Source organism: Cygnus olor, chromosome 27 (assembly GCF_009769625.2).
Source record: "Cygnus olor isolate bCygOlo1 chromosome 27, bCygOlo1.pri.v2, whole genome shotgun sequence".
In the NCBI taxonomy this organism is placed as follows: Eukaryota; Metazoa; Chordata; class Aves; order Anseriformes; family Anatidae; genus Cygnus; species Cygnus olor.
Genome location: NC_049195.1, coordinates 924,917 through 940,893, shown reverse-complemented (window position 1 = coordinate 940,893; position 15,977 = coordinate 924,917). Strand labels below are relative to the sequence as shown.

Sequence of the window (15,977 nt, the reverse complement as noted above, 5' to 3'; positions counted from 1 at the left end):
ACACGGGCACGGCAGAGCTAAGGTCACCTCCACTGCGGCTGGGTTTGTGAACTTCCCACCGCAGCCCCCAGCAAAGCCCACTCTGGGCAAACCGGACTGCAACCAAAGGTGAAAGAACAACAGGCGTAGAAAGACAGCTCCGTGCCCTCCCGAGTAAAACATTGGCCATGTCATTTGTGCACAGGCTGCTCCTTCAGCCAGCGGATGTTTCCTTTCTGCTCGGAACTTGCTTCTCCCGAGACGTTGATTTTGGCAGCGTTGGTCTGAGCTTCAGTCCGGTGGCGCCGCAGCCCTCTCCCACTTTGCAAATTGCAAGGAAACGCTTCCTGAGCTTCTATTTTGGGACCTGAGAAGTTCTGTCACTTGAGCCACGGGAAGCAGGACGGCCATCCCACGCTACTTCTGAGCGAGGCAGGAGGCGGAAGCAGAGCGCAGCGCGGCGCTCACACCCCAACCCCGGCGTGGGAACGGGGCCCCCTCCCGCAGCTCCTGCGCTGGGCTGGCAGCACACTGCTGCGTAACTGCTCTGTTGGGGGACAATGGCTTTAATCTTCCTATTGTCTAAGAGCCATCAGCTGAGCATCTGCCCCAGCAGGCCAGCAGATGTTAAAAGCCCGCGGTGCATACACAGAACCCGGGTGCGCCATGCATCGAGCGCGAAGCCACCAGGGGCAGGGCTGCCCGAGCTGCCGGGGGAGCTGCGAAGGGCAAACTCTGCACAAAGCGACCTTCTTACCTGGTATGCCCTGATGAGAGATTGCACTGCAAGGTGGTCTTCCACCAGTTTGTCTACGTTGGGCTGTGCTTGAACCAGGAACTGTGCTTGCGACAGTGCAGAAAGGCTGGTGCTCAGTGGGGGGGGGCTTTGGTAAGCGGTGCCTGGAGCAGCTCCGGCATTGGCGTTGCGGAAGAAGATGTCCCATGACTAGGAAAAAAGAGAGGCGACAGGTTCAGCACACACAACAGAGCCATACCCACACCAAGATCCTACAGGACAGGGCTGTCATGGGAGCCTCAGTAGCCTTGCTAGGGAGAAAACACTGCACGTTAACGACGAGGTGCAGGGCCAGAGGGGAAAGTGTGCTGTGCTGCACGTCGTATGTACAGAACCCACACAAGGTGGTGCTGCCTCGAGTGTTTTGATTTTTAGAGACAAGTGACAAAAAGCACAGCTGCGATTGCGTTTGGACAAAAAAGGATCAAAGCCAGGGCTGGGCTCACCAACGGCATCGCCCGAGGAGCTCGCGAGCCTCCGGGAGCCCTGGTTGGGCACTGACCTCCAGCGAGGCAGCTGTGGGGCTGGCAGCCTCCGACACAGAGCGGCTCAGCCCCGGGTTTTGCTGTCCCCTCTCCACCTCTCCCCATCCTTCCAGCAACCAAACACGACGTCCCCACGCAGCCGACGGAGATGGGGCTGAGCTCTCCAGACCCAAAAGCTGGCTCTTCTGCCGGCTACAGAAAAACGAGCATCGCTTTCCTCGCCACAACACTTGCTTTGAGCACGCTGCCCCTGTGAACAGCCTCATGGATGTGTCACACCAGCATCTTTCAAAGGGCAGGAACCACGGGACAGGACCAAACGGCGCTCAGTACGCGAGAGCGGCAGTAGAAACCAGTCATTCTACAGACTCCAGGGTTTGGGGAGGTGGTTTTCTTAATTGCTAACATCAAAAAGCCTCTCTGAGCCTTCAGGCATTTCTCTAGCAATGCCAACGACGCCAGCACCATCCATAAAACACAGCTTCCCCACCGGCTCTTTGCGCAGCAGAGGCTCTCCGTGGCCTGGGGGAAGAGGTGAAGCCTTTAAGCAATGACACGATCCACACTGGCTCTCCTCACGGACTGTTTCCAACTGAGCAATTCCAGGTGCAGAAGGGAAAAACAAACCCAACAGAAGCACCCTAGGCAGAACTCACTGCAGGGAAAGCAGCTTTAACTTTCTGCTAGTTATCCAGCTCCGCCTGAAGAGTCCCGAAGTGTCCTGGGCCAAAGACAAGGCTGTCTGTCTGTCTGGAGAGGCTGCAGTGGACATGGGAAGAGGAGAAAGCTGCGTTCTGAGCCTCTGCAGGAGCAGGTACGGTACTGGTGAAGACTTGAAGCAAACATTTCAGCACAAGGTTATCAGGGCAAGCAGAGGTACTTGTCTCTGCTGCCCTTTTTCAGCTTTTGGGAAGGCATGGACATAACCCTATGGGGTCCCCGCTCCTCCAGTCCTCCTCTGCCCTCCGGTACGCCGCGCTGCCAGCTGGTACCCACGCCGAGCCCGTCTCACCCTGCAGAGCGAAGGCGGCCACGCACAGCCCATCTCACCCCTTCCTATTTCCTACACGCCACTGAAGGGTATCGAGGGACAAAGGCGACGTGGGGTGGTGGCGCCCCGGACCCGCGTGCCCGCACGTAGCCACCAGGCCAGCTCTAGCCACCGCCAGACCCGCTGCCGGTCGTGGGCTGCTTTCAGCCCGGCGGGTCTCTCCGGGCACACAGCTCTGCACCCATGGCTGAAATGCAAACTCTGAGGGGATTTGGGACAACCATTCCCACAGGGCAGCAGCGTTCGGAAAAATCACCCCACCTAAGCACAGGTTGGCCCCAGTGCTGGAGGCATTGGGCTCTGCACGGAGGACACGACGCCAGCAGAGGAAGAGCTAGGGAATTAATAACGCTGGCTCTTCCTATTTTTGGACAAAACACAACTCCACGGCCAGGGTCACGGATTTAGCTGGAAGCCTGGATTCTGTCGCACCAGAAACCACCGTGGAGAATAATGCCGGCCTCGGGACGGCCTCCTCAGCGGTGACACATGGAGCTTGCTCACCGAGAGCTCCGAAATTCAGCCCTGGCGAGGTGGGACGGGCAGGGAGCTGCACACCACGTCTGCGACCGAAGCGCCAGCAAGGGTGGTTAAACCAGGTCAAAAAGAGCCTTCAGCGCAGCTTCAGTGCCGGTTTGGGGCAGAAAAGGAGCTTTTTCACCCTGCTACCAGGGTGACCGGGCACCTGAGCCGCAGCCTAACCTTTGCAGGGGAGCAGCAGCTCCCGGCTCCGGCCGTCACATGCCCGGGAGCTATTTCCAGCCGCTGCGACTCGCGCGGACGCCCCAGCACGTGGCTGCACAAGGTGAGTAAATTTAGAAGCAGGTCACGCTGACGGAACATAAATAAAAACTGGAAAAAATCTGGCGCCGGGGCTGGTACGCATCTAACTGATTTCCCCCAAAGGAAAAGGGAAAAAAAAGAAAAGAAAAGCAAACACAGGGAGCACCTGACCGCGCTCCGATTGTTTTCTGCCGAAGGAAATTACAATGAGAAAAGAGAGGCTGCCTTCTGCTCCATCCTTCCTCCCGGCCCCTCCAGTGGTAAACACAGGCCAGCACCACGCCGGCAGGAGCGACCAAAGCTCCCGAGACTCACCAAAGAGGAGCCGGCCTCCACGGCCCTTCCCCGGGCTCAAAGGGAAGGCAGCGGGTGGCCCCGCGGCGCTCAGCCTCCCGCGGGGAGGCCGTGTCCTCCCGTGGCCCCGTCCGGAGCCGCTGCCTCCGGTTTGGGCTGCATAGGGCCGAGGCGCTGCGGGGCGGGCAGGAATCGGCCTCGCCGCTGTTTTCCAGGCCATTAAACAGCCTCCAGACAAAGCCGCGCGAGGGAAAGGGAGCATCTGCTACCAGCGAGGGGGGGAAGAGGCTGGGAAAGGTTTCTGCCCGCAGTCGAGCCACGCTGGACGCAGGCAGAAGGTCTCTGGAGATCGCTCCTCGAAGCACGGTGGTTTTCCAGGCCGCGTGGCCCTGCCATCGAGGTGTGTAAGGAATCATGCACTGAAGCACGGAGACGCTCGCTTTATCCCGGAGTTAAAGCCAGCCTGGGACAGCCTCCTGCAAGGCTGCTGGCCCTGCATGCATCCCAAGATCAGCATAGGTAACGCTGCAGCGGGGGCACGGCCGCCTGGCGGGCAGCCCTGGCGCTTCCCCAGTGCTGGGGGCTCGGTGGGCGATGGGGGCACTGGGAGGAGGAGGGACATCAGGCAGCAGTGCCCATCCACGTGACGGAAACCGAGCATCCCACGTGTCTTCCTCACGGCCACTTTTCCCCCGGAAAGCACCGGCGGTCCCTGCGTGACCCTGTGGGTTCCGGCGCTCAGAGCCGTGACCCCCCGGGGACGCACCCTGCTCCGTGCGGGATGCCCAAGTCCGGCCGCGAGCTCCCCGAGCAGGGTGCGGCGCCGGCTGAGTCAGCTCGGGTACTTTCGCCGAGCGCTTTATTGCCCGACGTAATTACAGAGGATTTCGGGCTACTTTTACTGCGGGCTGTGCCCCCGGCCAAGGCTGCGGCCTCGATACACGCCATAAAGCCATCAGCTTGCAAGTTTCTAACGTGGTCTCGAGCTCGGTGTTTTTCAAGAAAGATGCAAATACGCATGTGTCCCCCTGGCACGGGTCGCCTCGTGGCTGCTGGCTGGGGTGGCTTTGGAGGAGCTCACGCCCCGCACGGGAGCAGCTGAACGCCAGCGCTATCAACGCTCGTATCGCAGCGAGGACTTTGGCTGAACTGCTGGCCGAAGGTGCCCGCGGTGATAAAGCCGAGGGGTACTCTCCCCTGACCTCCTGCTCGCCCTCCTCGTGCCGCAGCTGCTCTCCGCACTCCTCCCCTCCCTCCTCGAGGCTCACTGCAGCAAGCGGGGCAGCGGGACCCAAACCGCAGCCCCGAACACAGCTCGCCAAGCAAAACCCAGCTCTTCCCAATTCCACCGGGTCTGGCTCGCTGGATTTCAGCGGAGGCACACCACGCACGTCGCAGGACACCCCCGTTCCCATCCCCGGCCACGTCCTTGCTGCTTCTGCTGCGGACCTCAGGTGACAGACCTGCACCTCCTGGTCTGCGAGGCAGCACCGGCTGCTCTGGCAATAGCCCTGCCCGGCCGGAGAAGCTACGAGCTCCTCCAGAAAGACAGGAAGGGAAGGGGAGGAGTTGGAATCACCCCCTGGAGCCACGGACACCCCAAAAGCTCTACCAGATGGCACTGGGTTGCATTGGAGGCACTGCCACCAAGGCGGATCTGCTGCTGACCTCCCCATGCTGACCAAAGCGCTGTGGTGTTGAAGAGCCTCCTGAGGACGCCGAAGACCAGCAGCAGGACAAAAACCCTGGATTTTAGAAGAGCCCACGGCAATATGCTCAGAGCCCAGCTGTGAGGGATCCCATGGGGAGCATCCACAGAGGGCAAAGGAGCTTGTGAATGCTCCAGAGCAGCCTCCTGGAAGCGCAACAACAGTCCATCCCCTACCAAGGGAAAGGAGGAAGGCATGGACAAGAGACCTTCCTGGCTTGACAATGGCCTTTTGGGTGTGCTTGAAAGCAAAAGAGCAGCTCTGGAAACACAGCCAAACACCCACCAAGGACAAGGAGAACCTTCAGGGCGCGCAGAGACGCAGTCAGGAAGACGCAGGCTCGGGTGGAACTGAAAATGGCCAAAGCTATCGGGAACAACAAGGAAAGGGTTCTTCAGATACGTGCACGGCAAGCAGAAGCACGGGGACAAGGCAGAGGCTCTCGGTGGAGAGATCCCTGCGAGGGATCGGCCGGCATCACCCCACGGCCCCGTGCAGGATCCAGCCCAGGCCCTTAAGAGAAGCAGCTGACGATGCCAAGCCACTGCCAGTGGCCTTCAGGAAGGGACCAGGGCACAGCCCGGGTGGCTACTGACAGGGAGAGCAGTGGGTGTCGCCTACCTGCCCTTCGGCAAAGCCTCCAGCACTGCTCCCCACAGCCTTCGCCGAGGCAAACCGCCAGGGCACGGAGCGGGCGGGCGGCAGCCGGCTTGCAGGCTGTGCTCAGGGGGCCGGGATCAACACTTTGGCTCAGCCCACCCCAGGGGGGACACCCCAGCATCGATACCGGGCTCCTCAGCACGGGAAGGTGCTCCTCAGCACCCTCCTAGAGGACCTGGGCAATGGGACCGCGAGCACCCTCGCTGCATCTGCTGGTGATGGGCTGGGTCCAAAGGGAGCGGCGTTGCGCCGAGGAGGTAACGGAGACACGCGCCTGGTCCCACACACAGGACGAGGAGACCAGAGCACATACGATGATCGAAGGGCTGGACAACCTGCCCTAGGAGGGCATAGGGAAGGAGTTAGGTCTCCGCACCCCGGAGAAGAGAAGGGCTTGGGGTCCCCATCACAGCCCCCGGGATGCAAAGGGCAGCTGCAAGGCCAAGGGCAGCTCTCCCTCGACAAGGACAGACACGGAGAAGACACGGGGCAACGGGTGCAAGTTGCACTGAGCAAGGCTTCGTCTCGCTAGAAGGAATTTTTCACAGGGGAATCAATGGCTGGCACAACCTCCCCAGGGCCATGGCACCATCCCCACCTCGTCAGCCTCATCCCACCGGCCTCTTCCTCGAAGGGCTGGGCCTGACGATCTTTTGAGGTCCCTTCCAGCTCGGGCTGTTCCGTGAATGAGAACAAGAAGCATATTCAGAGCTCCTGGCTTTGCTCAAGGCTGGAAGAAAAGCCCAAACCAAATTTACGGCGCACACCCTTTGCTGAGAGCAGCGCTCCCCACGTCGCCCTAACGCCAGTGGGAGGACAAGAGCCGTGTCCCTGCCCAACACACGAGGGCTTGCGATTCCCTAGGGCGCTCACCTCTGAAGATTTATAATGAAACCCAAACGTTTCAAACTCCCAAGCGAGACTCCCAGCAAACGCAGGCAGCCCAGACTTATCTGGGAGCACAAGCACGGAGGACGCAGCCAAAGGGTTAGTTGACCTAATGCAGCTCAACGTATAAATCAAGACACAATGAAATAAGAAGTCCCTATTAAAGGCTGCTTGATGGGGAAAGCCATACCCCGTAACGTCACCAGCTCAGCCTGAACACGGGGCTGCTCTCCAGGATGGCTGCAGCTCCCCAGGCTCCTGCCCCAAGAGCCAAGCACCAGGCCGAAAAGTACCAGGAAGGCTTCATCAGCCACCGTGACAGCTGCTAGAAGCGATCTCATTTCCTCTGTCCTCTCCTCCTCCTTCCCCGACTCAGCTTCGTTTGCTCGCTGCACTCCAGCAAAGCTCCCTAACAGGAAGCTGGAGTTCAGCTGAAGGACAGAAAGAGGGAAAAAAAAAATAAAAAAGCCTGAACCACTTCTTTTTACATAAGCCTTCCTTACGCTAAAGCCACATTTGAATGTGTTTTGCAATCTCGGCTACCGGACGCTGCTGGGAGGAAGTGAACTCATCTCGCCCAGGCGCCCGGAGGCACGCCGGCACCGTCACGGCAGGTTTCTGGTGACCCAAGCACAGAAATCCCGGCTCTTCCCCGGCCTCCGGCCGCACCCCTGGCAGCCCCTCCGAGAGCAGCAGGCGTGGGGAAACTCACGGCCGGTTTCTGCTGTCAGCAGATAAGCTGCAGGCGCTGTTGCAGCAGCCCAGCGTTTTTGGTAACCCCACCCTCCGATGGCTCCTCTCCAGGAGGCCCCGGGGGGTTCACAACCCCTCTGGCTGGTGTGCGCGGGGTGGTGGAGGCTGGGGGCACCTCCGGGCCCCTCTGGTGCCACCCGGCTCCAGCAGGGCCACCCAGAGCCCTGCACCACGTCCAGACGGGTGCGAAGGCTCCGAGGAGGAGGCTCCAGCACCTCTTGGGGGACCTGTGCCAGGGCTCGGGCACCCGCCCGGCACGGCCGCGCTTCGTGCTGCTCAGGGGGAGCCTCCTGGGCTCCAGTTTGTGCCCAGCGCCGCTGGGCCTGGCACTGGGCACGGCTGGAAGGAGCCCGGTTCCGTCCCCTCTTAACCTCCCCGAGGGTACGGATGGGTGTGGATGGGATCCCCCAGAGCCTCCTCCTCTCCAGCCCCAGCTCTTGCAGCCTCTCCTGGCAGCAGAGGGGCTCCGTGCCCTGCAGCACCCCCATGCTGGGCCCTTTCCACTACGCCCAGGGCTCCTTGCACTGGGGGCCCCAAACCGGACGCAGCACTCGGAGCAGCAGCACAGCCTCTATCAGCTTCTCTCAACAACGTCAGCCCAGCAGGTTTCCAGGCGGGTTGTACAGGTTCCCCTCGAGATAAGCCTCCAGTTCCCTTCCTCCAGCACAGCTCCAGCACGGCCAGCCCTGCCCCGAGCCCCCGTGCAGCAGCACGTGTCCGTCTGTCCGTCCGTCCGTCCGTGAGATGGACGCGGGGCCGGCAGCAGGTCCCCGAGCCGTTTTCGTGCCCTGCAGAGGGCATTCAGCAGGTACCCGGGGCAGGATGGTGCTGCAGGGGCCGCACTCGGAGCTGCCGCCCCCCGTGTCGAAGCTGAGCCGTGGGGCGCGGGGAGCCCGCTCTGCCCACGCTTCTGCAAGGACACACACAACAGGGACAGGTCCTTCCTCCCCGCCCAGCACACCGGGGTTTTTTGGTCCTAAAGAGCGAGGCACAATGCCCTGGGCCTGTCCTTAAGGTTCTAGCATCAGTGAGGTTTTGGGGAGCCTCTCCTACAAAGGCAGAGCCAGCCAGGAGAAGAAAAAGAAAAACAAGTCTTTGCTCATCTTTGTGGCTGAAGAGGAAGGGAACCCCAGCACCAAGATACGACCACTTAAAAAACAAACAAAAACCCCAACCTTTTCTTGCCTCTGAGACCGTACGGCATGCTGCTGATCGCATCCCGAGCCAAACCAGCGACGACGCCCTCCCAGCTTGCAGGAGCGAGGGCTGCGTGGCTGCTGGCAAGGGACAGCAGCAGCGCTCCAAAGGGGTGCCAGAACCAGAGGGGCTTTGCCCGGCCCCAGACGAGCCTCAGCAGCAGCCGCCACAGCCGCAGCCAGGTTTGCCAACGAGCGACAGCAAAGCTCACGCCAAGCCTCCGGTGTCAGCTTCACCCGTTTGGGGAACCGGATCTGGATTTGCTGCTGCGGCAGGCGCCAGCCCAGCTGTGCTCAGAAAGCAGCACATCCTCCTCGCCGTCTGTATCCCTAACCCGGTCCTGGGGCTAATTCCTAATCCTGGGGCTGATTTTCCTCCGAAGCTGGCCGTGCCCCGGGCACAGGTGGCTCCGGAGGCTCCTTCCAACCTAAATTATTCTGCCATTTCTTCGCTTGAGCATGCGCGAGGACCCCTGCACAGCGCTGCCTGCTGCCCGCGTGCAGACAAACAGACGAAACCACAGGGCTATGTTAAAGAGCAGACGGGATCAGAGGTCCGAGCGGACTCTGGACCCACCTGCCCGGCTTAGTCCTGACATTTACCAAAGCATCTCCTCAAAGAGGCTGAGACAGGGCCTGCAGATTGGCCAAGGGCACTCGCTTGCGAGTCCAAGAGTCCAAGGATGCGGCAATGCCCGCCACCAGGACGGGCACATACGGCCCTCACTTATTTAAGTGTCACACTGCAGCTCTTGGACTCGCTTATATCCGATATCCCACCTCTGGAGCACCGGGCTGCACCACATAAGGGACAGGAGCGTGCCCTTAGCAGCCTTCAAGTCCCTATTTGACAAGTGGCACAACCCAACCCAACGCTTTTTGTGCTTCCCGAGTCCGTATCGCTTGGCTCAGCCACCCACGTACCTAGAAGGACGCATAAAGTGAACTTTGGCCGTGAAAACCTGGCTTGGAGCCTACCTTAAGACCTGTATAGCAGCAATTAGCCTCCCAGCCGTGTGCTTTGGGTGCACGGGATCAGTGCCCCTGACACGACACGTAAAGCCGTCCTCGAAGCACGTTGTGCTCTCCCTCAGGACGTGCAAGAAACCCTCTTAAAAATTGGGTGGCTCATGTCGAAACTTAAGTCACTGCGGTAACAGTTCCCTTGTGAAACAGAGAGGGGGAACAACGCCGCCGGGTTTCGGAGAGCCTCGTGGCAGCAGGCAGCGGGTGCTGTGCTCCAGCAGGATGGGCAGCAAGCCCTGCAGCCCTGCAGACGCACGCACGGACACGCAGCCATGAAATACAACCCTAGACATGTGTGACGGGGACGGACGGCGTGTGCAGAAATCTGAGTTGGTTTTTCAGGCTTGCATTTGGGAGCAGCTGGGGGGAACCCCTCCGTCCCCGCAGCCCCCAGCCTTTCTGCAGGAGCCCCGGGCAGCGTGGCACAGCCTGCCCTAAGACCTAACACCCCCGTGCTCAGAGCAAACAGCAAGAAGGAAACCGGCTTAAGACGTGAAGAACACCCTCCCCTCTCACCCCACCTCGGGATAAACCCTCCCGATAAACCACTAGAGCTGGAAAACACAAAGCGTCGGGAGCTCAGCCAAGGTGGTCCCTGGGAGCAGCCGTTCCTTGCGTCCACTCGTGATCCAGGGTGCAGAAAACTCCACGCCAGCCGCACGCAGAAGCTCGGGGTGCTCGCTCGTGAAGGCAGAAGCCTCTCGCTGCTCTTGCTCGGGGAACTGCTGCCACTGGTGTCAGGTGGGGGGAGCATCCGCGACCGTCCGGCTCTGGCTGAAATCCTCCTGGGGCCGCTCGCACTTACCTGACCTCACCGCTCACACAAGACACACAGAGCGAAGCGAAGGCAGACTCCTGGCGGGGTTGCTCCTTACCTTATGTACACTTTTGGGGTTTTCCAGCCACGCATAGTACATTTCCTCCACATAGTTTGAACTAGTCCCGCTCAAAAAGGGCTCGGCAGCCACCGGTGCGCTGTAGCACCTGATCCGCTGAAACGTCCTGGGTGCTGCCAGCCTGTGTTGGGAAATTGTCTTAACAGTCTGGGAGGCCGTCAACGGCCTCAGCTTTGCTGCACAAGTCCTTAAGTTAAACATTTTTGTCCCGTAGCCTCACACACGTTCCTGTTGGAAGAGAAACGAAAAGAGTTTCAGAAATAAGACATAAGAAATTAAGACAGCGCAGCTCAGAGAGCCCCCTCGCCCCACCAGCCCCGGCAGGAGCAGGGGCTAATGACAGAGAAATCAATTTGTGCTGGTGGCCCCCGGCAGGCACCCAGCCTGCAGAGCCGAGCTTGGGATCGGGTTTGTTTCCGATTCCTCCCACGCCCCACACAGCTGAGGTCCGGGTCCTGTGGCGCAGGAGCGGAGCTGGTGCGTAGAGAGGCTCCAGCTCCTCAGGGGCGGCTGGAGGAAGGGATGGGTTTGGCTTTTAGAAGCTCGCTGGCACGGGACGCAGCAGTGCTCAGCTCCCGATACCAGAATCATCCCGAGAAGCACAGCGGGAGGAGCAGTACGGGTTTGGGATTGCCAGCCGAGCCCGCGAAGGCAGAGAACGGAGGCCTTGCAAACAGGGCGCCGCGACCCGTGCCTGTACGGGGGCACCTCTGAGAAACGAGGCGCTGCCGCGACCGTGTGCCCGTCCCGAGGCAGCGGGGACAAAGCCAAGAGGGAATAACTCCGGCGAGGAGCCTGAGGACAGGGGGTGGCGGGGAGCGAAGGCTTCGGTCCCTGCACCCAGCACCGGGAACAGGACGCCGGCCGCAGCGCCGCCAGCCCCGGGAGTTTGGAGGACGAACGCCTCCCAGCCGGGCACCGAAGCAACCCCCCCCACCCAGAGGGATGCCGGGAACGTTTCATTGCCCAGCTGGGTTTGAGTGCTGGACGCCGCATTTCCCTTCAGCCCCACAGGGTCCCCTGCAGGGACCTCTCCAGCCCCGCACGCGAGCCGCAGGAAAGCAGCTCTCGTTGCGCAAACCCCGCAGCAGCTTCTCCTCCGCTCCCTTCCCTATTCCGAAGGCTGGCAGCCGGACCGGAGCGGCTCTCCTGGGCCCATTTTTGCTGCATTACTCACCCGGCACTCGCTCTGCTTTTGGCCTCGGCCGGGCTGCAGCGCGGCACTGCACGCACCGAGCTGTCACCGTCCCAGCGGCGAGTGGCCGCGGCCAAAGCGGGCGGGCGCGAGTCCGCAGGGCGAACTGAGTTGCCGCTGTAAAACACTGCTGATAACGCAGCCCCAGGGAAAGTGCTGGAACACGATCGCCTCGTGGAGCTTTGCCCTGCCTGGTGCCACCCCTGAGGCCGGGCTGGAGCCGTTCCCACATCCCGCAGCCGCCGCTCGGTCCCAGGAGAGCAAAGTTTGGCGGCGCGAGGCATCCTGACCAGCATTTTGTCAGCCCTGCTGCCAAAATTTGGGGTGTCGGATCAAGTTTTAGCTACTCAGCACCGCGGCAGCTAAGCTTCCCCCCTCGAAACGCAAGATTTGGGGTGATGCAACGTTAAGAGCAGCAGCAGCGTCCTGACCCATTTGGGGCTGATTGCTGGGACAACGCTTCCAGGTGGGGAATGCCAGCGCGCAGCATTCCTGGCCCTTTATTCACTGCAGGCGCTAATTAAGGGCAGAAATTTGTGTCAGAGGCAGTTACTCGGGGGCAGAAGCGCGTCCCTTCCCCTCCGCTTTCTCACACCCACCAGCACCCAGGCAGGGGCCCCGAGCCCCACGCCGGGTGACCGGCTCTAAGCGGGCAGACGCGGCAGGGCCACCAATGTCGGGTGTTTTTCTGGCTGGCGACTCTCCCTCCTCGCATTTAAGCCACCAAATTACTTCGAGATACTTGGGAGAGCCGGCCAAGCTGCCCGCCGGTGCGCGCGCACACGTGGGGGAAAAAAGCTTTGGGACAAAAGCGTCAGCGCCGGTGTCCAGTTTCAGGCCTGCCGCCCAGCAGCGGCTCGGTGACCTCTGGGGAGAGCACGGGCGGTAATGCCAGAGTTCAGCCCGACCCAGCGGGACCCCACCGCCCCGGGGAGCCTCTTTCCAGCACGGGTCGTGCCCGAGGGAGGTGGGAGCAGCGCGGGGACGCAGCCCGAGGCAGCTGCAGGAGCAGTGCCCTGGTACAAAGCCCCCCGCGAGGCTGCCCTGCTTCCACACGAGGGGCATTAGGAGAAGAAAACCCACTGCTCGGCCAGGCCCTCACCGCTAACGCTGGATAAAACTCCAACAGCCTCGTGTTTTCAGTGGAAGGGCAAACACCACAATGCTCAGAGCAGGTTACGGGCCGATACGTGCACGAGCACACCGCTAAGCAAAGCGGATTAAGGCGCTAACGTGACCTCTGGCAGCCAGAGCCACCGAAACCTGCCACAGAACACAGTTAATTGGGAAATGCCTTTTTTTCCACCCCCCTCCTTAGAATCAAAACTGCTAGCTAGAGGATAAGCAGGAATTAAAGGCTTGATTGGAGGGAAGTCAAGCTGCTGGTCACCGCGCCCAGCCCAACCTACGGGAAGAACAGGAGGGAGAGGCAAAGGTGCTGAGCACAGCGCTTATCGGGCGGCTGGCACACGGACCCTCCTGGCAGGGCAGGGCACATGCCGACACCGGCCCTTTTGTCCCCAAGACACCAAGAGCGCCGGCTGCCACCGCTCCTGCTGGCGGCACGGCGGGGCCAGCGGCACGGCGTGCAACAAGGCTGCTGCGGGCAGGGGCTCTGCGCCCCGGCGGGGGTCATGGCGGCACCAGAGGCGGCCTGGGCACGGGGCCCTCCATGCAGCCGGCCTGGTCCTAGAGGCTCCGGGGGGACCAGGGCCGGGGGTCCCCGGGGATTGGGGGTCCCGGGCCTGGGGGGCTCTGGGCCTGGGGTCCCCAGAGCTGGGGGTCCAGGGGCTGGAGGGTTCCAGCTTGGGGCTTTCAGGGCCACCAGGCCGGGGGGGGGGGCTCTAGGACTGGGGTCCCTGGGGCTGGAGGCTCCGGGGCTGGGGGTCCCGGGGCCAGGGGGCTCGGGGACCCCGGGGCTGGGGGCTCCGGGCCTGAGGGTCTCTGGGCCTGGAGGCTCCGGGACCGAGGTCTCCGGGGGTCGCGGGGCTCCGGGGTCCCGGGCCTGGGGGCTCCAGGGCTGGGGGCTCCCGGGGCCGGGGAGCTCGGGGACACCGGGCTTGGGGGCCTCTAGGACTGGGGTCCCCGGGGCTGGAGGCTCCAGGGCTGGGGGTCCCGGGGCCAGGGAGCTCGGGGACCCCGGGCCTGGGGGGCTCCGGCTCCGGGGGTCCCCGTGCGGCCCCGCCGCTGCCCCACGTGCGTCCGCGCTGGAGGCGAGTCCCCGCCCCCTCCCCCCTCCCCCCCCAATCAGCGCCCTCCCCCCCCTCCCGCGCCCAGCGCCCGCCCCTCCCCATTGGCCGCGCGGCGCTGCCCATCCCACGGGCGGCCCCGCCCCCTCTCCCCGCGGCGGCCCCGCCCCCTCCCTCCCCGACCACGCCCCCTCCCCCCTCCACCACGCCCCCTCCCGCCGAGGCCACGCCCCCTCCCCCCGCCCCGAGGCGCCCGGGCGGCGGCGCCAAGGACACCGGGGAGCGCCCGCCGCCCCCCCCCCCGCCCCGCCGCCGCCCCCCCCCCCCCCCGCCGGCCCCGCCCGGCCCAGCCCTGCCCCGGCCCCGCCGCCCCCGGCCCGGCCCCGCCGTCCCCCCGCCCGCCCCGTACCTGCCTGCCCGCCCGTCCGCCCCGCTCGCGGCCCCGGCTCTGACAGCGGCCCCCAACCGCCGACTGCCGCCCCGCGCCGCCCCGCCCCCGCGCCTCTGCGTCACCGCGTCGCCACGCCCACTCCCGCGCCGAGGCCACGCCCACGCGGCCCCGCCGCGGCGGGGCTCGCCCGGTGCGCCTGCGCGGCCCCCCTCCGCTCCCCGGAGAGGAGAGCGCGCGCGCGGGGTCACGTGGGGGGAGAGGGAGCCCCCGCCGGGGGGCGGGGCCGTGCGCGGGGCGTGGGGACGCGGGGGGGGGGACATCGGCCGTGGGGTGGGGACATTGGTGTGGGGGCGCTGGTGTGGGGACACTGGCCACGGGGACACCGAAAGTGGTGTGGGGACATCCGACATGGTGCCCAACATCCATCATGGTGCACAGACATCCAGCATGGGGACGTTGGTGTGGGGACATGTACCATGGTGGGGGGACATCAGCCATGGGGACACGCGACATGGTGCGGGGACATCCATCATGGGGACGTCGGCTGTGGGGACATCAACCATGGCGTGGGGATATCGGCCCTGGGGACACCCGACGTCATGTGGGGACATCTGCTGTGGTGTGGGGACATCCATCATGGGGACATCAGCTGTGGGGACATCAACCATGGTGTGGGGACATCCGCTGTGGTGTGGGGACGCTGGCCATGGGGACACCCAACGTGGTGTGGGGACATCCACCGAGGTGTTGGGACATCCACCGAGGTGTGGGGACATCCACCAAGGTGTGGGGACATCCACCAAGGTGTGGAGACATATCCTTGGGGACACCCGACATGGTGTGGGGACATCAGCCATGGGGACATCAGCCATGGGGACATCCACCTTGGTGTGGGGACACTGTGGGGACATTGGCCATGGGGACACCTGATATGGTGTGGGAACGTCTGTTGTGGTGTGGGGACATCCATCATAGGGACATTCACCATGGGGACATCCACTGTGGTGTGGGGATATTGGCCATGGGGACACCTGATATGACGTGGGGACATCCGTCATGGTGTACAACATCCATCACGGTGCACAGACATCCGTCATGGGGACATCGGCTATGGTGTGGGGGATATATGCCACGGGGACATCTGCCCACGGGGGGCATCTGACATCGTGTGGGGACTTCCGCCATGGAGACACCTGCCATGGGGACATCCTGGTGCAAGGCACATCCACCCATGGGGACATTCACCGTAGTGTGGGGACATCTGTCCATGGAGGGCATCCACCGTGGTGGACAGATGTCCTGGTGTGGGGGACATCACCTGTGGGGACATCTGGCATGGTGTGGGGACATCGTGGTGTGGGGAACACCCACCCATGGGGGGAAACCCACCCCGGGGGACACCCACCATGGGGACAGGTGTGAGGACACCCACCACAGACTGGTGGGTGAGGTGGCACGAGGGACACCAGGCCACAGGGACACCTTGGCCCGGGGCACCCGGCAGCGCAGGGGCAGGCTGGGGGGCTGTGGTCACAGCCCTGAGTCACGGTCCCACAGGCGGCGGCGCTGTTCTGGGAAGTGAAATGGCCGCAGGAAAACACCGGGGCCACGCACGTCCCCGGCCCGGCCACCGTGGCGCAACCACATGGGAGCCAGCCGGGCTGGCCGGGGGACGTCCTGCAGGCA

At 63.0% G+C, this 15,977-nt stretch overlaps 1 protein-coding gene across 4 annotated transcripts in view; it reads right to left on the bottom strand.

The window, feature by feature from the left end:
• Window positions 1-14,398, bottom strand: part of OGDH (oxoglutarate dehydrogenase) — a 37,841-nt gene extending 23,443 nt beyond the window's left edge. Inside the window, exons 1-3 of one of the 4 annotated variants that reach the window (XM_040538160.1) lie at window positions 14,310-14,398; window positions 10,496-10,744; window positions 737-925 (exon numbers count right to left, since the gene is read on the bottom strand). In XM_040538160.1, the coding sequence (XP_040394094.1) occupies window positions 737-925; window positions 10,496-10,717 (411 nt within the window). In that variant the 5' untranslated portion in view covers window positions 10,718-10,744; window positions 14,310-14,398. The remainder of the gene's footprint in view (window positions 1-736; window positions 926-10,495; window positions 10,745-14,309) is intronic. The other 3 variants (XM_040538157.1, XM_040538161.1, XM_040538158.1) reach the window with 3 other exon arrangements.
• Window positions 14,399-15,977: the final 1,579 nt, after the last annotated feature.